At 43.8% G+C, this 27,000-nt stretch overlaps 1 protein-coding gene across 1 annotated transcript in view; it reads right to left on the bottom strand.

The window, feature by feature from the left end:
- Window positions 1-11,005: 11,005 nt before the first annotated feature.
- Window positions 11,006-27,000, bottom strand: part of LOC143935366 (protein-glutamine gamma-glutamyltransferase E-like) — a 55,501-nt gene continuing 39,506 nt past the window's right edge. Inside the window, exons 10-13 of the mRNA XM_077459187.1 lie at window positions 24,655-25,020; window positions 16,736-16,893; window positions 12,241-12,374; window positions 11,006-12,153 (exon numbers count right to left, since the gene is read on the bottom strand). Of these exons, the coding sequence (XP_077315313.1) occupies window positions 11,967-12,153; window positions 12,241-12,374; window positions 16,736-16,893; window positions 24,655-25,020 (845 nt within the window). The 3' untranslated portion in view covers window positions 11,006-11,966. The remainder of the gene's footprint in view (window positions 12,154-12,240; window positions 12,375-16,735; window positions 16,894-24,654; window positions 25,021-27,000) is intronic.

The following is a 27,000-nucleotide window of genomic DNA, read 5'->3' as shown; positions in this document are numbered from 1 at the left end:
GTGTCCATCATTACAGCCTTACCTGTATCCATCATTGCAGCCTCACCTGTGCAGAGAGGGTGGCCGGATCATCATAGTGGAAGATGTGAGGAGGAAGTGGAGAGCTGGCTTGATCACAGAGCGGGGTTTGCCCCCTGTAATAGCTTACATGAGTATTGCAGTCTGCGCGGCTGTCAGGGCTGGACTCAGCCCTTCCTTCTCAAAGCTGGCCACTCAGCTGTCAGCTAATTGCCAGCTCCTTTCTCTCCACAGTGACTCACTTGTTGATGATATCCTGCTCGTCAGTCCTGCCTACTTAAGCCGTCCAGCGCAGATGATCTCTGCCTTGACCTTGGTCACATCTCTAGAGACGCTCTCCTGTGTTCCTGTTAAAGAGGACGTAAACCCTGATGGGTTTTACTTCCTCTTTTTCTCCCTGGAAAGCCTGTAAATTAAAAGCATAATGGGCTAGTATGCATCGCATTTCAGCCCATTATGTGATACTTACTTGCAAACTAATCCATCGCTGTCCCCTGTGCAGGCTGCGTATATTTTCACCCCTCTTCCTTCCGGGGGCCACAGACTCCAACTCTGTGACTGGCCAGAGCCACGTGACTTCATTCCCGTGCATGCACGCGGGAGCCGGCAGTAACGGCACATGCTGGGGAAGAAACGGCACACTATCATCATCGCACTACAAGTGAAATATCTCCTAAACGGCGCACGTTTAGGAAATATTTCCACTACCTATAGGTAAGCCTTATTCTAGGCATAACTATAGTTAAAAGTCAGGAGGGAGGGTTTACAACCACTTTAAAGACTTGCTTGGCTGACATTCCTTCTGGCTCCAGGTCCTGTTTACTGTTCTACTACACTCATCTCTGGCTCTCTGACGTTTTGGCTTGTCTGACTATCCGTTCCTGAACTCTGGCTGTGTTTTGACTATGTTTACTCTGTTTCCCTTTTTATTATTATTATTATTATTAAACAAGTGTGATTTAACCACTTGCTTACTGGGCACTTAAACACCCTTCCTGCCCAGACCAATTTTCAGCTTTCGGTGCTCTCACACTTTGAATGACAATTACTCAGTCATGCAACACTGTACCCAAATGAATTTTGTGTCCTTTTTTTCCCACAAATAGAGCTTTCTTTTGGTGGTATTTGATCACCTCTGGGGTTTTTATTTTTTGCGCTATAAATGAAAAAAGACCGAAAATTTTGAAAAAAAACGCATATTTCTTTGTTTCTGTGACAGAATTATGCAAATTATTAATTTTTCTTCATAAATTTTGGCCACAATTTATACTGCTACATATCTTTGGTAAAAATAACCCAAATTAGTGGATATTATTTGGTCTTTGTGAAAGTTAGAGAGTCTACAAGCTGTGGTGCGAATCGCACAAAATTGATCACATCTGATGTACTGGTGGCCTATCTCGCTTCTTGTGACCCAAACAAGTCAGGAAAGTACAAATACCCCCCAAATGACCCCTTTTTGGAAAGTAGACATTCCAAGGTATTTAGTAAGAGGCATGGTGAGCTTTTTGATGTTGTCATTTTTTTCCCACAATTCTTTGCAAAATGAAGATTTTTCATTTTCTTTATTTTTCTCCACAAAATTGTCATTGTAATAGGTTATTTCTCTCACGTGGCATGTGTATACCACAAATGACACCCCCCAAAAAATTCTGCTACTCCTCCTGAGTATTACAATACCACATGTGTGGGACTTTTTCGCAGCCTGGCCACATAGAGAGGCCCAACATGCAGGGAGCGCCATCACGTGTTCTAGGAGCATAAATTACACATCTAACTTGTTGACTACTTATTACACTTTTGAAATACCAGGACAATGACACGTGACACTGATGACAGATGGCACTGATACGTGGCAATGATGACACTTATACGTGGCACTGATGACAGATGACACTAATATGTGGCACTGATGACACGTGGCACTAATACGTGGCACTGATGACACGTGGCACTAATACGTGGCACTGATGACACGTGGCACTAATATGTGGCACTGATGACACGTGGCACTAATACGTGGCACTGATGACATGTGGCACTAATACGTGGCACTAATACGTGCCACCGGTGACAGATGGCACTAATACGTGGCACCAATGACACGTGACACTGATGACAGATGGCACTGATAAGTGGCATTGATGACACGTGACACTGACAACAGATGGCACGTGACACTGACAGGTGGCACTGATGACAAATGGCACTGATACGTGGCACTGATGACAGATGGCACTAATACGTGGCACTGATGACAGATGGCACTATGTGGCACTAATAACACGTGGCACTGATGACAGATGCCACTTATACGTGGCACTGATGACAGATGGCACTGGGGACAAATGGCACTGACAACAGGTGGCACTGGGGACAGATAGCACTGCGGGCAGGTGGCACTGGGGTGGGGTGGATTGCACTGGGGTGGATGGCACTGGGGCGGATGGCACTGGGGCGGATGGCACTGGGGCAGGATGGCACTGGGGCGGATGGCACTGGGGCAGATGGCACTGGGGCAGGATGGCACTGGGGCAGGATGGCACTGGGGCAGGATGGCACTGGGGGGGGGGGGCATGGCACTGGGGGGGGGTGGCACTGGGGGAGGATGGCTCTGGGGGAGGATGGCACTTTTTATTAAACTTTTTTTTTACTTTTTTTTTTTTTTTTTTTCTTTTTTACACTGACGGCTGCTGCAGCCGTTCTTCTCTCCCCTCTCACACGCTGTCTGTGTGAGGAGGGAGAGCGGCGCTGAGAGATGATCTCATATGTTTACATATGAGATCATCTCCCATTGGACACGCCGATCACGCTGTAAACGGCCGCTGTGATTGGCCGTTTACAGCGATCTGTGTTTGACTGTCCCCGGGGGACACGGCAAACACAGAACTTCCGCGATGCGCGCCCGCGGCGGCGCGCATTGCGGAAGTAAACACCAGGCCGTCCAGGGACGGCCAGGCACGGGAGCCGCCCGCCCTAAGGCCGGCATTCGGCTATAGGGCGGGCAGGAAGCGGTTAACTGTACTTCTTTCTCAGTCTGATTCATGGTTTCAGACAGTAGGCGAAGGCCATGAATTCAGAAGATGCAATCAATCCACTTGTTGGTAATATTTTTTCTAAATTGGATGAACAAGATCACCACATGGATCAGTTTGCCATGGCATTACAAACGCTCCTGAGTCACAGAGCTCACCTAGAATCTCCTACTGTAGCTGCTCCAGTACAACCTGTGTCGCAGGCCGTCCCTGAAGCTACTCCATTCATTGTGCAGGCACCTGCCTCGACTACTACCTCTATAATGCCGCATACACACAAGCGGAATGTCCAACAGAAAAAGTCAGATGGGAGCTTTTCATCATATATTCCGATCGTGTGTATGATCTATTGGACTTAGTACGTTGAAAATTCTGACGGACCTAGAAATAGAGCATGTTCTAAATATTTCCAACGGAACCAATTCCAATCGGGAAAACCGTTCGTCTGTATGCTGTTCCGACGGACCAAAAACGACACATGCTCTGAAGCAAGTATGAGACGGCTATTGGCTACTGGCTATTCCAGCGTGAACAGGTTAAATTCCTGGGTTAGTTCCACTGCTGTTTTTTCGATGGACCCAACTTTCAGCAGTCCTACAGTGGCCCGACCCATGGCTTTACACCCTCTGCAGCGTTTCCTTGACTTTTCCAACTATTATTGTAAGTTTATTCCTAACTTCTCATCTCTGGTCAAGCCCCTGACTGATATGATCCAAACCATTCCATTGTAGCTCTGGCTGTATGTTTAGGGTTGTTGTCCTGCTGGAAGGTGAACCTCTGCCCAGTCTCAAGTCTTTTGCAGACTCTAACAGAGATTCTTCTAAGATTGCCCTGTATTTGGCTCCATCCATCTTCCCATCAACTCTGACCAGCTTCCTTGTCCCTGATGAAGAAAAGCATCCTCACAACATTATGCTGCCACCACCATGTTTAACAGTGAGATTGGTGTGTTCAGGGTGATGTGCAGTGTTAGTTTTCCGTCACACATAACATTTTGCTTTTAGGCTAAAAAGTTAAAGCGTAACTCCACTTTTGTTGAGAAAAAAACATTCCCCCTGGGTGATCGATGTACATTGCAAGAATTATAACAACCTTTGTTGCAGATACCTACCTTTTGTTATTCTGAAGTAATCCATGTGTGTTTGTCTGTGCCTCTGTACTGAGTGGGTCTAATGGGAGTGGTTTCATAATTAACTGTCAGGTGTGCAGCTGCAGGGCACTAATAGGGAAATATGCTGGGCCTGCATCCCTTTATACATGCTCCTATTGGAAATTTCTCTCCAAAAATGACATTTTTGTTGCAGGGGATGCCTGAAATATGACATGTGTCTTAGGCAGACTTCTGGGGAAATTTGTGAGCCAATCACACAAGCAGGAATTTATGTTTCTGGGGAGTGGTCAGTACACACTCTGTGTACAGAACAACTCCATGTAGCCATATTGCAATGCATTCTCAGAAGATTACAGTGGCTGCAGATTGAAACGGAAAGTTAATTTTTAACAACATTAAATTACAATATGATTAATGTCGCAATTACATGTTATATTATTTTTTCTTTATTTGCTATTTTTTTCCCATGAAAGTGGAGTTACCCTTTAAATTGTGGTCTCATCTGACCAGTGCATCTTCTTCCAGATGTTTTCTATATCCAGTGCATCTTCTTCCAGATGTTTTCTATATCCTCCACATGGCTTCTTGCAAACTGCAAACAGGACTTCTTATGGCTTTCTTTCAACAATGGCTTTCTTCTTGCCACTCTTCCATCACAGATTTGTGGAGAGCACGACTAATAGATCTCCTGTGGACAGATTTGCCCACCCGAGCTGTGGATCTCTGCAGCTCCTGAAGAGTTACCATGAGCTTCTTGGCTGCTTCTCTGATTAATGTTCTTCTTGCCTGTCAGTTAAGGTGGACAGCCATATCTTGGTAGGTTTGCAGTTGTGCCATACTCTTTCCATTTCCGAATGATGGATTGAACAGTGTTCCATGAGATGTTCAAAGTTTGGGATTTTTTTTATTACCTAAACTTGCTTTAAACTTCTCCACAACTTTATCCCTAACCTGTTTGGTGTGTTTCTTGGCCTTCGTGATCCTGTTTGTTCACTAAGGTTCTCTAAAAAACAGAATAGATATATTTATACTGAAATTAAATTACACACAGGTGGACACTATTTACTAATTAGGTGACTTCTGAAGGCAATTGGTTCCAAGAGATCTTAGTTAGGGGTATCAGAGTAAAGGGGGCTGAATATGAATGCACACCACACTTTTCAGATATTTATTTGTAAAAACAATTTAAAACCATTTATCATTTTCCTTCCACTCCACAATTATGTGCCAATTTGTGTTGGTGTATCACATAGAATACCAATAAAATACATTTAAGTTATTGGTTGTAACATGACACAATGTGGGAAATTTCAAGGGGTATGACTACTTTTTCAAGGCACTGTACATATACAATTGTGCTCATAAGTTTACATACCCTGGCAGAATTTATGATTTTTTGGCCGTTTTCCAGAAAATATGAATGATAACACAAAAACTTTTCTTTCGCTCATGGTTAGTGTTTGGTTAGTGTTTGGCTGAAGCCATTTATTATCAATCAACTGTGTTTACTCCTTTTAAATCATATCATTGAGCCACTCTGGAGAGATCTCAAACATGCAATTCATGCAAGACAGACCAAGAATTTACAGGAACTGGAGGCTTTTTGCCAAGAGGAATGGGCAGCTTCACTATCTGAGAAGATAAGGAGCCAAAAATACCACAAAAGACTTCAAGCTGTCATTGATGTTAAAGGTATTAAGAACTGGGGTATGTAAACTTTTGATCACAGTCATTTGGGTAGTTTCTGTTGTGTAAAATTTGCTTTTTTTCTTCTGGGACACCCTACCAGAAGAAGAAGCCTCAGATGCACTTCTCATTGGTCAGCATGCTCACGTGACCAATGACCTATGATTATGATGGATACTCACTCAAGGAATTTGTATTGTGGTGTATCGTGTACAGATCAATAAACCGCCAGCATGGAGAAATGTGGCCACTATATGCAGCAGAGTTTGGGGGGTTGCCAGCATTTTTGGAGTTAGTTCACTTTTTTGTAAAAAGGTTAACCTACCCTATAAACAAATGATCCAAAAGAATTAAAATTATCATTTCCATATTTATTAATCTGGCATTACTGATTAGTTAGAGGTCTTTACACTGGCATGACTTTGTGTCTGATGGAAGGTGATCACTGTGTTATTAAGCCTATAATATTATTTACAGTGATCAATTACTGTAGATCGTGACTTAATCAGCTTGTTGACTGATTTTGTCTGGCATGCATGTGTCAGTACAATGTCTATGACAATATGTAATAGTTTAGTGATTACACCCAGACATGGAATATTTTAGGCTACCTGTTATTTTGGACTTCTCAGAGTCTTTTTTGTTATACATATAAAGCATCCTCGGCAATCCTTCTGGCTTTGAGTGCTTCCGGTGTTTCTCCCTGTAATCATGGCATGTGTAGGGTAGATAACCTCCAGCCTTGCTCAAACCTACTAGACCATTTCCTACAACACCCCAACTATACAATAAATGACTTGACAAGGTTAATTGGAGTAAAATGGCCATTGCAGCCTTTTATTTAACAAAAATACATAACTTCCATAAATAACATCCTTGAGGGCAAAAACACACAACCTGTTCACTGCGACAAACTTTTTCTTAAACTTATGCCTCCAGCTGCAACCCACCGGCTCGGAGACAGTCCTCATCATGTGCAGTGACCTATTCCGATTTAAACCCCTCGTTAACCGGAATGTACACAAGAACCCCATACCACTGATGGGTTCTGACCATTCTATAATCCAGAATTTTTCTTCCTCCTCCAAAGACCAACCACTGCCAGGCTGCCATGACAGCCGTGTTGGAAAACCAAACCTATACGGTGGGCGGGTGGGAAGCTTCTTCTTCCTGGTACAGCACCCGACTGGCCCCTCGCCGTTCCCCACTCCCCTAAACTTCCTGGGACCCCTCCCAGCTCCAGCCACAACCCCCTGCCATAAAGAGACCTAACTGTCCTACCAATCTTTACCCTTACCCAGCTTTCCTACTATCCACCCTGTCATGCTGTCCCTACGCACATTTTCTTTTTCTTTTGCTCCAGGACTCCCTGTCCCTCAATTTCCTTCTGCACTCAGAGAATAAATTTGAAATTTTAAAAGCATTTACTTGGGTGCCTTGCTGACCCACTAGCTTTAAAGTGGTTGTACAGGCTGAAGGTCTTTTTTACCTTCATGCCTTCTATGCAGAAAGGTAAGAAACCTTCTGTGTGCAGCAGCCCCCAAGCCTGCCCAAATACTCACCTGAGCTCCATCTTGATCCAGTAATGTGTATGAATATCTCAGCTCTCCGGGGACTCTCTCGCCTTATTGGCTGAGACTAAACTACTGTCAATCACAGCCAGTGGGCCAATGAGGAGAGAGAAGGGACGGGGCACAAAGAGCAGCATCTTGGGAGCACACATAAGGAAAGAAGGAAGGAAGGTAGGTTTCTCTGCCTCTATTCCTCATTAGTTTATAAAGGCTACTTCTAATGAGGCAGAGGTAACTGGGCAGGTGATCTGCAGCCAGGCGAGAGGCCCTCCACTGTCAGAACTGGCATGCAGCCAGTCATGCCAGAGAGTAATAGCATGCAGCTGTGTCCAAAAGACCCAGCTATTTGGGGAACAGCTCCCTGATTGCTACCAGAGTGTGGAAGTTCGAGTAAGGCGGCCCTATATCGTTGCAGGTTACAACTGTGCGACTCAAGTAAAACAGTTCTAAGCAAGGTTGGTGGTATTTTAATACAGTCCCAGCACCTGAGGTGTCAGTTTAATAATGCTTATGTTACCAGAGCAGCATCTGAAAGGGGTGGCAGATAGGGAAAGCATTGGTGTTGGTGCACTTTGCATACCAATAGAAAGATCTTTGTCCCAGCTCTAGAGTCTCCAGATAGTGGACTCAGTTACAGAATCACTGTTTTGTTCTTCCTTAACAGGAACTTCTCCCTAGCTCTCAATACACTTTCCTTAACCATTGGGGATCCTATCCTTTCTCTATCCTTTGCACAAATGTGTGGCAACTGCAGTAAGGCAGTTCTATTTATTAACATTGCTCTCACTAAAGATGGCCATGGAGGTCATCCAGTATTGAAGTGTCCAGTTAGACAGCTGCTTCCCTGATGGCACCTACGGAGGTTTTATAGGAACAAAACTCTCATCCTCCATTCCCTCTGTACAGTGGCCAGCAAAACAATGCCACCTAAAGGGGGGGGGGGGGGGGGGGATAAACTTCAACTGCCTACAGGCTTCTGATGAAGACAACAAGTCACAGTTTCAACACACTATGCTAGCAAGGTTCTCAACTGTCACTACTAGGAAACACACCCTGAGAAATGCCATGCAGACATTGCATGTAGACAGGAATTGGATCAGCAGCAATAAAACATGACGAAAATATGAAAACAATGTGGATTCAATATGTTTATGTAAAAAACATGTGACAATAGTTCATCATGAGGCAAAGTGCTTTAGTAAATAAATGACATCAAGTTAGGAAGGGTTTACATATACTGTATTGTACATTAGCCTATTCAGAGTCTGCAGGATGCAACATGGAATGAATGATATCCCCTATTCTCCCTCTTTCACATATTGCCGGTATTTTTTCATCCGGGAGAGAGATAGTACAGAGTGTCGAATTGGGCTCCTAGATATATTAGCCGCTGGACCGTCGAGAATATCCCCTATTCTCACCATTATGGAAGAGTGGGTTGCTCTTCCTACTAGGGTCTTCTTCTTGAAGCAGACCTTTGCAGCTTACAGTATACTGTATATGTTTAGTTAGAAGGCATTTTCTCGTTCTGGTTAAACTAGATGGATCTGACTAACTATGTAACTTTCACATCCATGAGTTATTTATTTTATCAAAGTGTAACACTATGGATTGTTACTGTGAATGCAGAACGGTATTTATCCATATGATGGAAGTAGTCAGCACTTTCACTTTACCATAGTCCTAATACTGGTAAGCGGAGCCTTCTGAGAATTTTAGAGCTGGAAGCAGGACTTTCCACACAGTAAAGCTGAAGTCAAACTACAATATAATATAATATATATTTAACCACTTGCTTACTGGGCACTTAAACCCCTCTCCTGCCCATAACAATTTTCAGCTTTCAGCGCTGACTCACTTTGAATGACAATTGCGCGCTCATACCACACTGTACCCAAATTCAATTTTTATCTTTTTATTCCCCACAAATATAGCTTTCTTTTGGTGGTATTTAATTACAGCTGGGAGTTGTATTTTTTGCTAAACAAACAAAAAAAGATGCAAAAAAAAAAAATTATGTTTAATAGTTTGTTATAAAAATTTTGCAAATCAAAGGGTGACCTCACTGGGCCTGCTACTGGGATCCTGGGAAAGGTGAGCATCCCAGATCCTCTGAGAATGCAGAGTACAATGTGGCACAGTGTTCATTTACTCACCAGGTTCCGATGCAGGCACAGTCCCCTCCAGTTCCTTTTGCCACCCAAATTCCTAGATTCCTGGACACACCCAGATAAGATACATTTCTGCACTTCCCTCACTCGGCAGCTCAGGGAGGCCCACACCTGTTGAGCCAGAGGACACTGGCCGGCTGTGCTGGCTGCACTGGGGACACTGGCCGGCTGGGCTGGCTGCCCTGGGGACACTGGCTGGCTGGGCTGGCTGCACTGGGGACACTGGCCGGCTGGGCTGGCTGCACTGGGGACACTGGCCGGCTGGGCTGGCTGCCCTGGGGACACTGGCCGGCTGGGCTGGCTGCCCTGGGGACACTGGCCGGCTGTGCTGGCTGCACTGGGGACACTGGCCGGCGGTGCTGGCTGCACCAGCTGGGCTGGCTGCCCTGCGGACACTGGCAGGCTGGGCTGGCTGCACTGGGGACACTGGCCGGCTGGGCTGGCTGCCCTGGGGACACTGGCCGGCTGGGCTGGCTGCCCTGGGGACACTGGCCGGCTGGGCTGGCTGCCCTGGGGACACTGGCCGGCTGGGCTGGCTGCCCTGGGGACACTGGCCGGCTGGGCTGGCTGCCCTGGGGACACTGGCCGGCTGGGCTGGCTGCACTGGGGCACTGGCCGGCTGGGCTGGCTGCCCTGGGGACACTGGCCGGCTGGGCTGGCTGCCCTGGGGACACTTTCCGGCTGGGCTGGCTGCACTGGGGACACTGGCAGGCTGGGCTGGCTGCATTGGGGACACAGGTTGGCTGAATCCGATGGGCACTTGTGAGGCTGCATTAATATCTTGCGTCATGTCCCCTGTCTCTGACCATCTCCTGCACCATGCCCCCAGTCTCTGACCATCTCCTATACCATGTCCTCAGTCTCTGACCATCTCCTGTACCATGTCCCCAGTCTCTGACCATCTTCTGTACCATGTCCCCAGTCTCTGACCATCTTCTGTACCATGTTTCCAGTCTCTGACCATCTCCTGTACCATGTCTCCAGTCTCTGACCATGTCCCCAGTCTCTGACCATCTCCTGTACCATGTCCAAAGTCTCTGACCATGTCCCTAGTCTCTGACCATCTCCTGTACCATGTCTCCAGTCTCTGACCATCTCCTGTACCATGTCTCCAGTCTCTGACCATCTCCTGTACCATGTCCCCAGTCTCTGACCATCTCCTGTACCATGTTTCCAGTCTCTGACCATCTCCTGTACCATGTCTCCAGTTTCTGACCATCTGTGTAAAAATATTTTTTAAAAACAGTCATTTTCAGTATCGGTCATTTTCGGTATCGGTTTTCGGCCTAGTGTATTTTTCATTTTCGGTATCGGGTTCGGCACCAAAAAACCCATTCGGTGCACCCCTACAAGAAATACATTTCAATGAAAGTTTTCTGATTGGAGTTTAGCTATAAAGTGCTTAGAGAATCCTTTGCCAAGTAGTAAAAGTTTATTTGTAATACACAGATTGCATATAGTAGAAGAAACAGATATAAAACATCAGCTTAAAAACAGGACAAAAAAATGGAGAAAGTTTCCTTTTAAAAATTCTGTCATTTTAGTTTAACCTCACAGGTTCCATTTAGTCAAAATGTCACATGTCATTCCTCTTGCTATCCCCTCTAGGATTACATCTGCATTGAAGTTGTTGTAAGCTCTTTATTGCTCTCTTGCTATCAATCCTTATCAGTCCCTAGCAGCTGTTAAAACTCTGTTTAAAGCCCCTTACACATGGGCTGAATGCTGACCAATTCAATAAAAAACCGTTGACATTCAGCCCGTGTGAAAGACACTCGGTCCGACAGAAGTCAGCCGTTTGGTTGGCTTCTGTCGAATGAGTATGCTGAAAAACCAGCAGCCGACCGGCTCTTAATCAGTGCTCTCAGCCAGTGACTGAGAGTGTGATCGGGGTGTTCTGGCGGGGGGCGTCCCCCTGTCAGAACACAACAGCCCAGTGAGGGAGACCGCTGAACTAACGTTGGATCGTTAGTACAGCGTCTCCGACCAGAGCTGACAGGGTTTTTTTTCCCCTTCAACCCACTGGCATGAACGGAAAAAAAGAATAGTGTGTAGTACATGTACCAGGCTTTAAAAAAAAAATTTACCTTCAGAAGGCAGATCTGCAATTCCAATGTGCAAGTAAGATTACCAATATACAATGGCACCTTCTTTTGCAGTTGGAGGAATGAAGTCATTGTATCAAGCAAGACTTTCTGTACAGTTGAAGTTGATTTTTACTTTTTATACAGAGTCTTCACAGCTGCTTTCTTGGTATTGCTATAGAAATGTTATATGAAAGAGGGAGCAATAACAAGCTTACACAATTCTATATGCCCAGAGAATAGCAAAGGTCAATGTAAGCAGAGCTTACAATGGGGTGCCAGTTACTGTTTCATTCATATAATTCGTCATCAGCTTCTACATCTACATCTACATCTGTTACATTTATGGTATGGAAACCCTTAATGGCTGAAAAGTGTTTGGAAGTAAAATCCACCATAAGCTGCTTTTTGCCAGTTCTTGAAGGAGTAATTTCTATCACCACAGTGCGTGTCTCTCTGGGCGCCAGATCTGGAACTCTAAAAATAAGAATCAGTTGTCAATATTGCGTATACTACTTGTTTTTTCTATTAATAATCATGCTGAATATCAGAGATCATACTTACTTTTTCTTCATTTTTCTCTTCACTAAGCCACTGCCTCCAACAGACAAAACTCCATCACTTAGTTTGGTAGATAAAGGATTTGTATAAGTAACCTCCACTTCCACAGGGTTATTTACTAATGCAATTGCGAGGATCTGTGGGAAAGAAAATAAAGCTCTTAAAGTGATACAAGCAGTTTAGATAGTAAGTATTAAAGTGTAGATGTATTTATCTTCTGATTCATTTTGATTTCACCCTTATGCTGGCCACTCACAGAAAAGTTCAGATTTTCTATATTTAAATTTTGTATTTGAGGAAAAATTCCAGGCATGGTATATTTTTACATAGTTACATTGGTCCTGCTTGGACCAATGCATCTATGTACATACCATACCTGGCCAATGCCAATGGAAGCTGCAAATCACTGAAGTAGACACCATTACCCCAGTGATTTCTGTTTGCTTCTGGGCCCGAACTGAGATGCTTAGCATGGGCGGCATTCAATGCTTCGCATTTTCTGAATGAATGCAAAGTGTTCACTGGTTGGAGGAGGTGTAAAGCAGGACACCACCCCACCTTTCCACCTCATCCAGAGAAGGCTTTGCATCCACTGAGGAGATGCAAAGTATTATCTGAATTGTGCCTGTATAATATATCAGGTTGAAAAAAAGAAACACAGGTCCATTGAGTTCAACCAAAAAAAAAAACCTTGCATCCTCAGAACCTTCAATCTGCACTTAGGCCTGGTTCACCATATACATTTTTAGCACATTTTCAGTTTTGCAGAAACACACTACTGTCCATATCACATGGTTTCCTATGGATGTAGTTCACATCTGTGCATTTTATGCAAAGGACCAGGGACTTTTTTCTGGTTCTTGGTTCCATAGACTTAAATGGATGAAAAGCATGTATTGAAAAACGAAAAAATGTACCTGCAATATGCAAACTGCAACCTTTATAGGCACAGGCCTTAAAGTATTTTGCTGTGATTGGGGAAAAACATTTCTGTTCTAGCAACTATTCTTTATTTTCACAGTTTGTATGATTAATGAAATCCTTTTTATCATGTGAAGCTTAAAGTGGAAGTAAACCCTTCTATTATTTTCAGCCAAGAAAGGCGCTATCTTGGCCTCTGCTTGATCTTCATCTGCCATTATGCGGAACATGTGACCAGTTATGACACCAGCCATTGGGTGGCTTGCCAGTTTGGTTGAGAGCACATCACATGCCGGAAATGTAACTGTTTTTGTAAACTGTTAAAGCTATGGCTTTACTTCTACTTTAATCCTCTTTTTCTCCAGACACAAATGGTGCCCATGCAATGACCCTAGAGTGAATAACTTTCCACAATTACTATTTCTATAAAGAAAATCAGTTCAGATATGATTACAGCTTCTCTTGTATTTAACAATTTCTTGGTGTTGACTTATCATGCATGGTTCATTTATATAGCCCCCACCCCCAGTAAAAAAACATCTAGGTTAAAGAGGAAAAAATAAATAGAAGAAAAAATTAAAAAAAATCTTACATTCCATTTCCAGGATGCTTGTCCAATCAAAGGGTGACCTCACTGGGCCTGCTCCTGGGATCCTGGGAAAGGTGAGCATCCCAGATCCTCTGAGAATGCAGAGTACAATGTGGCACAGTGTTTATTTACTCACCAGGTTCCGATGCAGGCACAGTCCCCTCCAGTTCCTTTTCCCACCCTAGATTCCTGGACACACCCAGAGAAGATACATTTCTGCACTTCCCTCACTCGGCAGCTCAGGGAGGAAACACCTGTTGAGCCAGAGGTAGCAGGGCAAGTGATCTGGTAAGGCCCTCCGCTGTCGGTACCAGTGTGTGTGGTCAGTAGGCCAGAGCCTAATAAGATGCATCTTTTCAATTACTACCGGAACACTGCAGTTACAGTGGGGTGGCACTTCATCTTTGGGCCTTGGATGCCTCCAGCTGTACCCCTTTGTTACCAGCACTACCCTGGACTTTACTGTGATGGACACTGTCTATGAGGATAATCCCAAGTAGCTGTGTTCTCTAGTTTTGCTAAAGCTAGATTCTCTGTTTATAAAGTCTTACAGAGCCTATGCTATGCAGTCACATGCAGTGGCGGCTGGTGAAGTTTTTGGATGGGGGGCGCCAAACCCCGCCCATCAGTTTGGCCCCTCCCGCTTCTCATTAACCACGCCCCTTATATAATTCACCCAATCCATCCCCTGTACTCCACTTCCTTCCACCTATAGTTTAAAAAATTCTACAGGTTGCATCTTTTACGTTATAGAGGAGGTCTAGAATTATTGATCTCAGTCTAACGATCGCGGCGATACCTCACATGTGTGGTTTGACCACCGTTTTCATATGTGGGCGGCCGGGCGCAGTACTCACGTATGCATTCGCTTATGCACGCGAGATCGTCGGGACTGGGTGCTTTAAAAAACTTTTTTTTTTCTTATTTATTATATTTATTTTTTCACAGTTTAAAAAAAAATAAATGGTGTCACTTTTATTCCTATTACAAGGAATGTAAACATCCCTTGTAATAGAAAAAAGCATGACAAGTCCTCTTAAATATGAGATCTGGGTCAAAAAGTTATCAGATCTCATATTTACACTAAAATGCAAAAAAGGTTTATTTGCCAGCAAATTAACTGTGAGTAACAACAAGCAACAGAGCAGACCATTACTTTGCACTTTGCTGAATAAGAATAATACCGCATGGCATGATGTGATCCTCCTGCAAGAAGCATTATGTTCTTTTTTCAATTTATATTGTTTCTTTTACAAATTGCTCTAATAATTCCTGCACAACAGAGTGGTCTAGTAAAGGCTTAGGCCGGCCGGGGTGCATTTGGCAATTAATTATTATTTGCAAATTAATTATTTAGTTTTTTTTCCAGAGACAGCAATGCCCCTCACCTCACTGTCTTGCAGCTCCGCTCGGGCTGAGGAACGGAGCCGCCGACGTCACTTCCGGCTTTCGGCTGCTTCACGAAACCCGGAAGTGACCTGCCTGTCTTTGAATGACAATGCTCCCGCCCGTAGAATTACAGTGATTTTTTAAGCCGCTGCCTCCAACAGACAAAACTCTATCACTAAGTTTGGTAGATAAAGAATTTGTATAAGTAAGCTCCACTTCCACAGGGTTAGCTGGGCAAGTGGTCTGGACAGACCATCCACTGTCAGTACCAGTGTATGTGATCAGTCAGCACAGAGCCTAATAAGATACAGCTTTACAACTACTACCAGAACAATGCAGCTACATTGGGGTGACACTTCATCTTTGGTCTTTGGATGCCTCCAGCTGTACCCCTTTGTTACCAGCAATAACATGGACTTGCTATGCACCCACATTTTACCCCGAATGAGCCTTGGTGCAATGCTGTGAAGAGCCCATGTTAGTGCAGTTTTCATAATCTGTTTTTCCTGTTATTCTGCAGTGTTTGCATGTTTTTGCCATCTTGAACCTGTTTTGTGACTATTCAGTAAACGGGGAGAGATCCCCCTGCGGAAGACACGTGACCCTGTGTCGACACACTTAGGAGAGGGGCAAGGACGGTGAAGGCACCCGGACACTTACAAGGAGCAAGTGGCTAGTTGGGTATACAGCGGTTGGGCGGCTCTGCAGAACTTTTTTATACACCAATGTAATTTATAGTCTTGTGTGCTGGCAGCACCAGCAACATGTGAGTAACCTTTTTTATTTTATAAAAAATGTAAACTTTTAAACGGTATAAGCATTATTGGCATCCCTTTATATTTACATGTACTCTGATGCTGACCACTGAGGGGGAGATTGCTGGAAGATTGCAGGAACCAGCTGACCTGATTCCATCTCATTGAGCCCTGGAGTGGCTCACAGGCATTTTTTGACCCAACTTAGGTGAGGGGTCACATTCTCTGAGGTGAGCCTTTACTCAATAGGGGGGGGGGGGGGGGGGTATGAGTGGAATATTTTATTTTGCATTCACAAGGACTATATTCATCACTGCATGTCATATCATATCATATACTATTGTATCTTGTGTTTTTGTGTTTTGAAATATTACTATTGGTGTACAATTTATTGAATTGGTATTCACTTGGATTGTCATACACAGCGCGGCATTTTATATGAGATTATTATTACGTTATGTATGTTACTCTCTATCTCATCATTCAGCTGATTACCTATTCTGTTACAACAGTAGCACATTCTAGCAGGATTTAGGGTACCTTCCAGGCCCAGTGATGTCACCCTTGCCTAAAAGAAGTATCTGAAAGTCATGGTAAACATTTTTTACTTTTTTCTTCCAATTTCTTTTTTTAATCAAGATGTGGTTTTACACTTTTATCATATGTAGGCTCTGCCATTGAGACCTATAGAAGAGGACCAGTTCTTCCACTGAGAAGGCAAGTTTAGACTGATACACATTATTATGCTGTTTCTAGGTAGTAATGTAAGAGAGAGCTACAATGTAACTAGAAGATTGTACAAAGAAATTAGCCAATTGTGTTTATCCCATCCTAATTTCTTTACCTGAATTTTCAGAGGAGGTCTTTCAATAAACAGTACTTTCCGAACAAGCATTTTCTTTCCACTTTTCAATATACACAAAGCAACAACTTCAATAAGATTGTGGTTTATGATTTCCTCTTCATATTGTGAGGCATATAGGTTCACTGGGATTTGTTTTTCTGTACAAATTTAAAAGAATTACATATTATAGGCCTGAGCATTGTACATTACTATTAATTTTTATTTTCCACCGTAATAAGACAACCTCCATCTGGCATTCTGACATCACGGAATGTCAAATTGTATTTTATCACGCACTTTATCAGGAAAGCTAGCTGTTTACTGAATGGTGATGCTACTGACTCAAAGTTGAGGTGAGATGACATCACATGACCCCACCCCCTTGTGACCTCATTGACCTGGGGCATGCTGGCTCGATTACATAACAAGGGATGGGTCAACCGGTGATGTCAACGAGTGGCCGTCCCTTAGTTATTAAGAACTGCCAGATGGCGGACCTATCAGATGGTGGGGGCCTTTGTTGGGTGCAAAACTCTTTTTTTTCCTTAGGGTCAGCAGTAGTGTCGAGCATCATGATTGAGAATGGATCTACTTGGGAGCGGGCATTTATTTTTGTTTTTTAAATAAAGAACTTCTCAAAAACTGTCTCCTTTGTTTTTTACTCTACACATTTTTTTGGGTGAGTGAGTAAGGATACTAATGATTGTTAATGATTAGTGAGAAAAGGTTAATATGTGTCATATAGAGCTATCATAAGAATTGTTTACATTGCCATTCCCTTTATATCAGTTAGATGGCATGTAACTCAAAGTTATACTCAGCGGTACAGACATGTAAATGTTATATACTATGCATTATAAAATTCTACATTCATATTGATTTAAAACCTAGTATCAGCTAAAAAAAATTGTAGTTGTTTTGTATAAAGTAGGGAAGAGTTACATCTTCAGTCAGGTTTTAGTGCCATCTGTGTCCCTATTGTAAAGATTTTTTGTCAGGGACAGACGCAATGTGAAATCTCTTTACATTTACTTTTATCTCTTTTCAATGTTTTATTGCTAACACAAATGGAAATTGAAGTGCCACACCACTGCTAAGAGGTCCATATACAACTTGATTCCAAAATGGCTGCCAAACCATCTGCTGACAAGGTCTTAACCACTTGCCCTCCAGAAGGTTTAACCCCCTTCATGACCAGGCCATCTTTTACAGTTCTTTTGTAGGGTTGGAGATCGCGCTGGACAGACTCAATCAGTTGTGGGTCAATGGCTGGGTGATGTTGAGGGCAGATAAGAAGAGTTCTCTTCTGATGCGTTCTGCCCCACTACACCAGACAAAGATGGTTAGCCCTTTTTTGGGTGCCTGGGCTGCTGCCTTTGGGTCCGGACTTGAGCTTATTTCCACATGTGCTAGGAGAGGTAGAGGTTTGCCGCTGCAAACACAGAGCATTCCGATTTTGGTGTCACAGACACAACCATTTGGGATTTTCACCATCAGCAGGTAGCAGCAGCCCTGAGGAAGGGGGAGTCTTTTACCCCTGAAACGCGTTGGCTTGACCATTTGCTGTTACTTGTAATAAACTGTCTTAAATTGACCTCTCGACTTGCATTTTATTGGAGATTGTGTGCTCCTTCCTTTTCTACCTCTATCTTTTGCAGTTCAGGCTCTACACTACTTTAACTGGCGATTGCGCGGTCATGCAATATTGTGCGCAAACAAGATTTATATAATTTGTTCACACAAATAGCGCTTTCTTTTGGTGGTATGTCATCACCTCTGGTGTTTATTTTTCCTTACATAAAGAAAAAAAGACAAAAAATATTGGGAAAAAATATATATATTTTTAACCACTTGCTTACTGGGCACTTAAAACCCCCTCAGTCCCAGACCAATTTTCAGCTTTCAGCGCTGATGCATTTTGAATGACAACTGCGGGGGCATACAACACTGTACCCAAATGAAATTTGTATCATTTTTTTCCCACAAATAGAGCTTTCTTTTGGTGGTATTTAATTACAGCTCGGAGTTTTATTTTTTGCTAAACAAACAAAAAAAGATAAAAAAAAGAAAAAAAAAATCATGTTTAATAGTTTGTTATAAAATTTTGCAAACGGGTCATTTTTCTCCTTCATTGAAGTGCGCTGATGAGGCGGCACTGATAGGCTGCACTGGTGGGCACTGATAGGCTGCATTGGTGGGCACTGATAGGCTGCATTGGTGGGCACTGATAGGCTGCACTGGTGGGCACTGATAGGCATAGTTAAGGCGGCACTAATAGGCACAGATAAGGCGGCACCGATGGGCACAGATAAGGTGGCACTGATGGGCAAAGATGGGCACAGATAAGATGGCACAGATGGGTGGCACGGATGGGCACTGATAGGTACCACTGATAGATGGGACTGATGGGCACTGATAGGTGGCACTGATAGGTGGTTCTGATAGGTGACACTGCTGGGCACTGATGGGCGGCACTGCTGGGCACTGGTAGATGACACTGATGGGCACGGATATGTGGCACTGGGGTGCAGCACCTTTGTTAAGGCAGATTGTGGGCACTGCTGGGTGGCACTGTGGGCACTGCTGGGTGGCACTGCTGGGTGGCACTGTGGGCACTGCTGGGTGGCACTGTGGGCACTGCTGGGTGGCACTGACGGGGGCACTTACTTTTTATTAATGTGGCACTGGCAGGGGGCAGGTGGGCACTGGCAGGGGGCAGGTGGGCACTAGCAGGGCTAGCCGTATATCTTTCAGCTATTTCTCTCTTTTTCCACTGGCCATCCCTTATTCTCTACTACCATGAGTCAGTCACCACTTATGCAAGACCCTCAATAGAACAAAAGAGGACAGGCTTTCTGCAAAGGAGCATAGCTCCAGATGTCGCTCCCAGTAGAGGAAAAAATCCAAAAGAGCATGTTGTGCCTCCTCTTCTCCAGAGCAATACAAGCGCCCCAGCAAGAAATCATGCTGGGCTTGTGGCCAAATAAGAGAGTCTTTCCTCAATGGGATCTGTCAATTCTACTAGATTTTCTTTCAGCACATCCCTTTGCTCCAACTGAGGATTGTTCCCTTTGGGACATAACTTACAAGGCAGTTTTCTTAACAACAATTACCTCTGGAAAGTTTCGGAGCTTCAAGCCCTGGGAGCCTCAGAGAGGCATATAAGATTCTTTCCAGATTGGGTCGAACTAAGGCCAGTCGATCATTTTGTTCCAAAGGTGGCAACAACGTTCCACCAAACTGGTATTTGGGCCTTACTGTCTCCTTTGTTTTTTACTCTACACATTTTTTTGGGTGAGTGAGTAAGGATACTAATGATTGTTAATGATTAGTGAGAAAAGGTTAATATGTGTCATATAGAGCTATCATAAGAATTGTTTACATTGTCATTCCCTTTATATCAGTTAGATGGCATGTAACTCAAAGTTATACTCAGCGGTACAGACATGTAAATGTTATATACTATGCATTATAAAATTCTACATTCATATTGATTTAAAACCTAGTATCAGCTAAAAAAAATTGTAGTTGTTTTGTATAAAGTAGGGAAGAGTTACATCTTCAGTCAGGTTTTAGTGCCATCTGTGTCCCTATTGTAAAGATTTCTTGTCAGGGACAGACGCAATGTGAAATCTCTTTACATTTACTTTTATCTCTTTTCAATGTTTTATTGCTAACACAAATGGAAATTGAAGTGCCACACCACTGCTAAGAGGTCCATATACAACTTGATTCCAAAATGGCTGCCAAACCATCTGCTGACAAGGTCTTAACCACTTGCCCTCCAGAAGGTTTAACCCCCTTCATGACCAGGCCATCTTTTACAGTTCTTTTGTAGGGTTGGAGATCGCGCTGGACAGACTCAATCAGTTGTGGGTCAATGGCTGGGTGATGTTGAGGGCAGATAAGAAGAGTTCTCTTCTGATGCGTTCTGCCCCACTACACCAGACAAAGATGGTTAGCCCTTTTTTGGGTGCCTGGGCTGCTGCCTTTGGGTCCGGCCTTGAGCTTATTTCCACATGTGCTAGGAGAGGTAGAGGTTTGCCGCTGCAAACACAGAGCATTCCGATTTTGGTGTCACAGACACAACCATTTGGGATTTTCACCATCAGCAGGTAGCAGCAGCCCTGAGGAAGGGGGAGTCTTTTACCCCTGAAACGCGTTGGCTTGACCATTTGCTGTTACTTGTAATAAACTGTCTTAAATTGACCTCTCGACTTGCATTTTATTGGAGATTGTGTGCTCCTTCCTTTTCTACCTCTATCTTTTGCAGTTCAGGCTCTACACTACTTTAACTGGCGATTGCGCGGTCATGCAATATTGTGCGCAAACCAGATTTATATATTTTGTTCACACAAATAGCGCTTTCTTTTGGTGGTATGTCATCACCTCTGGTGTTTATTTTTCCTTACATAAAGAAAAAAAGACAAAAAATATTGGGAAAAAATATATATATTTTTAACCACTTGCTTACTGGGCACTTAAACCCCCCTCAGTCCCAGACCAATTTTCAGCTTTCAGCGCTGATGCATTTTGAATGACAACTGCGCGGGCATACAACACTGTACCCAAATTAAATTTTTATCATTTTTTTCCCACAAATAGAGCTTTCTTTTGGTGGTATTTAGTTACAGCTCGGAGTTTTATTTTTTGCTAAACAAACAAAAAAAATGCAAAAAAAATAAAAAACCATGTTTAATAGTTTGTTATAAAATTTTGCAAACGGGTCATTTTTCTCCTTCATTGAAGGGCGCTGATGAGGCGGCACTGATAGGCTGCACTGGTGGGCACTGATAGGCTGCATTGGTGGGCACTGATAGGCTGCACTGGTGGGCACTGATAGGCATAGTTAAGGCGGCACTAATAGGCACAGATAAGGCGGCACCGATGGGCACAGATAAGGTGGTACTGATGGGCAAAGATGGGCACAGATAAGATGGCACGGATGGGTGGCACGGAGGGGCACTGATAGGTACCACTGATAGATGGGACTGATGGGCACTGATAGGTGGCACTGATAGGTGGCTCTGATAGGTGGCACTGCTGGGCACTGATGGGCGGCACTGCTGGGCACTGGTAGATGACACTGATGGGCACGGATATGTGGCACTGGGGTGCAGCACCTTTGTTAAGGCAGATTGTGGGCACTGCTGGGTGGCACTGCTGGGTGGCACTGTGGGCACTGCTGGGTGGCACTGTGGGCACTGCTGGGTGGCACTGACGGGGGGCACTTTTTATTAATGTGGCACTGGCAGGGGGCAGGTGGGCACTGGCAGGGGGCAGGTGGGCACTAGCAGGGCTGGCCGTGATAGGGACTGATGTCCCGATCACGGCCGCTGGTGATCGGCTTTTTTTTTTCTCCTTGCGCTGACAGCGCGAGGAGGAATAATAGCTGATTACCGGCTCCGTTATATAACATGATCAGCTGTCACCGATCCTTGCACGGATCGGTGATCAGGCGAGTCTCGTAGACTCGCCGATCACAGAGCGCGCCGCGCGCGCCCCTTTAGGGGGCGCGCAGGCCGCTCGTGCACGGGACGACGTCAATAGACGTCATCCCGGAAAAGGAGATCCGCGCTGTAGCCGTCATTCGGCTATAGCGCGGGTCTCAAGTGGTTAAAAAATGTCTGCTATAAAACATCCAATAAAAAATGAGTTTAGGCTAACATGTATTCTGCTACATGTCTTTGGTAAAAAAAAAATACCAATAAGTGTATATTATTTGGTTTCTGTGAAAAAGTTATAGCGTCTACAAACTATGGTATATATACTGGAATTTTTGTAATGACGGTGATCAGTGACTTATAGTGGGACTGTTATAGTGTGGCAAGCAATATGACCCTAGCTGATACTGGCTGGCTGGGGGTTTACTATCTGACTAACTGACAATGACATCAATAGCGACGCTGACTGGGAAGGGGTTAACATCTAGGGGATCAAAAAGTTAGCTTTGTGCCTTACAGCGTGTGTAATATGTGTTACTTTTACTATCTATCTTGTTTTTTTCCCTTCTTTGCTAAGCTCTGTCAGTGTACAGAGCTCTGTGCTGTTTACAACATAGAGCTCTCTTCCATGAATGACGGAGCCGATCAGCGGCTTCCAGTAATCAATTGTGGGCCAGGACCTGCTGGTTGGCTTGTGCTGTTATCAGCTTGTGCATGTGCGCCCCCTACCCAGAAGTGTTGATCGTGTACCTGATATGTGATCTAGTGCACAGCAGTCGCCCTGCCATAGTAGATGTACGTGGGCTGGTCTGCAAGCAGTTAAAGATCCAGTTCACATTGTTTTCAATCAAGCATTGATGAAAGGGGTACTTTTGAACCCCTGAAATGTTTTGGCTACTCTTTGGATTGTTCTCCTGACTTTTATTGGAATAAAGATGTATCTGGACATCTTAGCAGTGTTTGTTACATTACACTACAAGCCATGGAGACTGTGGAAAGCCTCTGGAGTGTATATGCAGTCTGCCCAGGAATCAGATTATTTACATCAACATCAATACTTTAAGATAGCAATACCAAGATCACCAAGATGACCACCAAGATGACCACCAAGATGACCACCATAGGTCCAGTGCTATTTTTTCACTTTCATTAACTAATACTTTATTGCTGTCTGTGTTGTAAACAACTATTGAAGCTCACCCTTTGTTTAAAAGGAGCAATGTTGCTTTCTAAAACGTACCAGTCCATCATCTCTCTCTACCAACACACTTGGTCAAGGCATGATGAAGGGAGACTGTAAAACCCCTGAAATGTTTTGGGTGTTTCCTACTCTGGATAGTTACGTTAGGACAAATTGCTTCTGAACTCTGGGAACATTGGTACAATGCTCTTGTTTCCTCTAAAACCCCAGAAGCCAGGCAGTGTTGAGTAGTTCATCCTCAAAGTACACTGCAGAAGCTCCAAAGTTGATGTTCACCTTGCTCCCTTTTCCAAACTCCTTCTCTGTTCTTACATAAGAAAAAAGAAGGCTAGAAGGCTGCTGAGTCAGTGCTTGAGAGGTGGGAGCTTGGTGAGCTGAGTTCCTAAGAAAATAACTTGAACTTTAATGCTTTTGCTATGAAATTGAGGATACATTTCTCCACAGTGCCTGTAGCTTCAGAGGTTAGGAGAGGCTTTTTAATGCTCATTTACTGCTTGTTAAGAGTATGAAAATACTCTATTAATAGCCTAGTCACAGGTTGAGGTTAAAGCCCAGGTAGATTTTTTTTTAGTTTTTAATAACCTTAAGAAGAGTAGATACTTCTTTCAGGTTTTTATTGCTGTCTGTGACCCCATTGTGGAGATTTCACTTCACTGCTCATCCTTGTGATAGTAATCTGTACCTGTGACTGAAAGTGAGGTCAGACATTCCCAATCAGAACACAGACTGCAAATAAAGATATGATAAAGGCTTTATCCCTTCAATGCTCTTTCCAAGATTGTGGCTGATGTTGGGGTTTAAGAGCAGTTCTATACATCCCACATCAATGTTTCAAAAAGTTGCTTCTACAGTATGGAGTAAGAATGTCCTGCAAGATAGAAGAAAGGTAATCACCTAAATTCCTCAAGATTAGCTCAAAAAGACATGGTCAGGGGCAGGAAGGAGTGTGGATGGATGGGAGGAGAACAGAAGAAAGGGAAGAGAGAAAGCAAGAGAGCTAGTAGCTGAATGGAGGGTACTGAGTGAAAATGTCACTGACATGGACCTTGGGCATTGCAGTCATAACAGGGACTGCATTGGATGGGGTCTACAATACCTGTCATGAATCCGAAAACTGCAGAAAATGGAATCCCCATACTAATAGTACCAAGGTAATTTCTGGTGGCACCATAGTCAAATGAACAACAGAATACTGGGATGTAGTTACCTGTATGCATTCATTTTTGACAGGAGTTAATTAATTAAAGATAACTTTAAATATGAAACAATGTTACCTTGCTTGGGTGCCAGTGTGAGAGATGTCTGATCTGAAAATAATTCAGCTATTGGCTTGCCAGTGTACTCAATAGAGGATGAACTTAATTCTACGTTTAAAGTCTCAGTCTTTTTGCCAGTGTTCGTCAGGGTTAGAGTTAGACTTATGTCATCGCCAAATGCTGTGGATGATAACAGCTCAAACTTTCCATCAATGTCTAGCTTTTCTTTCACAGTTTCAGCTTCATCAGGTTGAGTTTCACCATTCCTCTTTTTGCGACGTTTCTTTCCAATTCCTCTTTTGCTAAGGCCATCCTTACTAATGATCCCCATTTTTATCAGCTTTTCACGTGCTTTCAGGTAAATGGCCCTTTCCTCAGGTGATCCTAAAACAGAAGATCAATCATATTTCTTTAAAAATTATTAATGTAGCTTTTTTTTTGCTTCATCTGCACATTTTTCATATATTACTAGAATATTTTTTAATATATAGTGCCTTAGCCCTGTTTAGGCTACCAGGTCTGCCATCCTCTCTTACTTCGGTATTGAGTTTCTTCCAACAAGCGTGAGCACATACTGTATAACTTTGACCTAGTATTTCATTGAGTACATTTTCTAAGAGATGTGTGGACTGCTCCTGGCAACAGGAAAAGTATTGGAGAGACACAAAGAAAATTAGGAGGATCCCCTTAACCTCTTGCCTACTAGGCAACTTCACCCCCTTCCTGCCCAGGCCAATTTTCAGCTTTCAGTGGTGTCGCACTTTGAACTGTACCCATATCAAATTGTCATCATTTTTTTTCACACACATTGATTTATTTTGGTGGTATTTAATCACCACTGGGTTTTTTTATTTTTTTGGCTAAAAAGACCAAATATTTTGAAAAAAATAACTTTTTTTCTTAGTTTCTGTTATAAAATTTTGTGAACAGGTCATTTTTCTCTTTCACTAATGTGCGCTGATGTGGCTGCACTGATGGGCACTGATAGGTTGTAGTGATGGGCACTGATGGGGCGGCACTGATAGGCAGCACTAATGGGTGCTGATAAACAGCACCGATAGGCTGCACTGATGGATACTTATAATAAGGCGGCACTGGTGGGCACTGATATATGGCACTGATATGCGGCACTGATGGCCACTGATAGGTGCCACTGATGGGCACTGATAGGCTTCACTGATAGGTGGCATTGATGGACACTAATAGGTGGCACTGATGAGGAGGCACTGATGGGCACTGATAGACAGCACTGATGGTCACTGTTGGAGCTGCACTGATAATTAGGACACTGGTGATCAGTGCAGATGTCCCCATTCACACTACATGGTTACTGGCTCTCCTCTACTCTCAGCGGTGACTGAGTAAGGAAAGGAATGCCGATAACCAGCAACTGTGTTTACATTTGATCAGCTGTTATTGGACACAGCTGATCAGGTGGTAAAGAGCCACTGTGATGGGCTCTTTTCCCTGACTTGTGCTCACAGAGTGCACTGGGTGTGAAATGCAGTGCGCGCCTGCGCACGGGGGTGAAGTTGTTCTGGGAGGATATCAATAGACACCCTCCCAGAAATGGATGACCACGCTGTAGCTGTCATTTGGCTATAGCATGGTTGGGAAGTGGTTAAAGGCGTCAGTATGATCACAGTAGAAAGTTGTTGCCATCATCCACCTGGTTTACAGATCATAATATGGGGGAGATCACAGTGAAAAAGGAAAATTGTATCAAATACTTACCGTAATTTTCCTTTCCTGACGCCAACATGGCAGCATACTAGTGATAGAGCTCAACCTCTTGACCACTCCCTTAGGACCAATGAATAGCATAAATGATGACCTGGTTAGCCACCACCCCATTCTTTGTAACAAGCCACATACCGGAATGCACATGGGTGGGCTCATATGCTGCCATGGTTTGGCGTCAGGAAAGGAAAATTACGGTAAGTATTTGATACAATTTTCTATTTTCCTGACGCCAACATGGCAGCATACTAGTGATAAATAACTAGCTGACAGGGTGAGTAATGCTTGACAAAACAAATTTATTTTAAATCATAACAGAGGACTGGATAGTCCTCCTTCCAAAATCTACAGACGACAAAGCACCTGGATCGATTCTATAATGTCTTAAGAGCTTATTTCGCGAAGACCAAGATGCAGCACTGCAGATAGTTTCCATAGATACATTCGAATGCCCCCACCCTGGTGGAGTGTGCAGTCACTGCTGTAGGAAGCCCACTGCCCCTCGCTCTGTACACTCTACGTATGAGTTTGACAATCCATCTTGCCAAGGTTCTTGCAGTGACTTCCTTCCCCCGGTATCTCCCTGTTGGGATTATAAAGAGTTTCTCTGAAGACCTAAATGGT

The sequence above is a fragment of the Lithobates pipiens genome, unplaced genomic scaffold (assembly GCF_037356315.1).
Source record: "Lithobates pipiens isolate NorthernLeopardFrog02 unplaced genomic scaffold, aLitPip1_a1.2 Scaffold_28, whole genome shotgun sequence".
NCBI classification, from domain to species: Eukaryota; Metazoa; Chordata; class Amphibia; order Anura; family Ranidae; genus Lithobates; species Lithobates pipiens.
The sequence above is the reverse complement of the archived record's forward strand: the minus strand, read 5'-3'. Positions and strand labels throughout refer to the sequence as shown.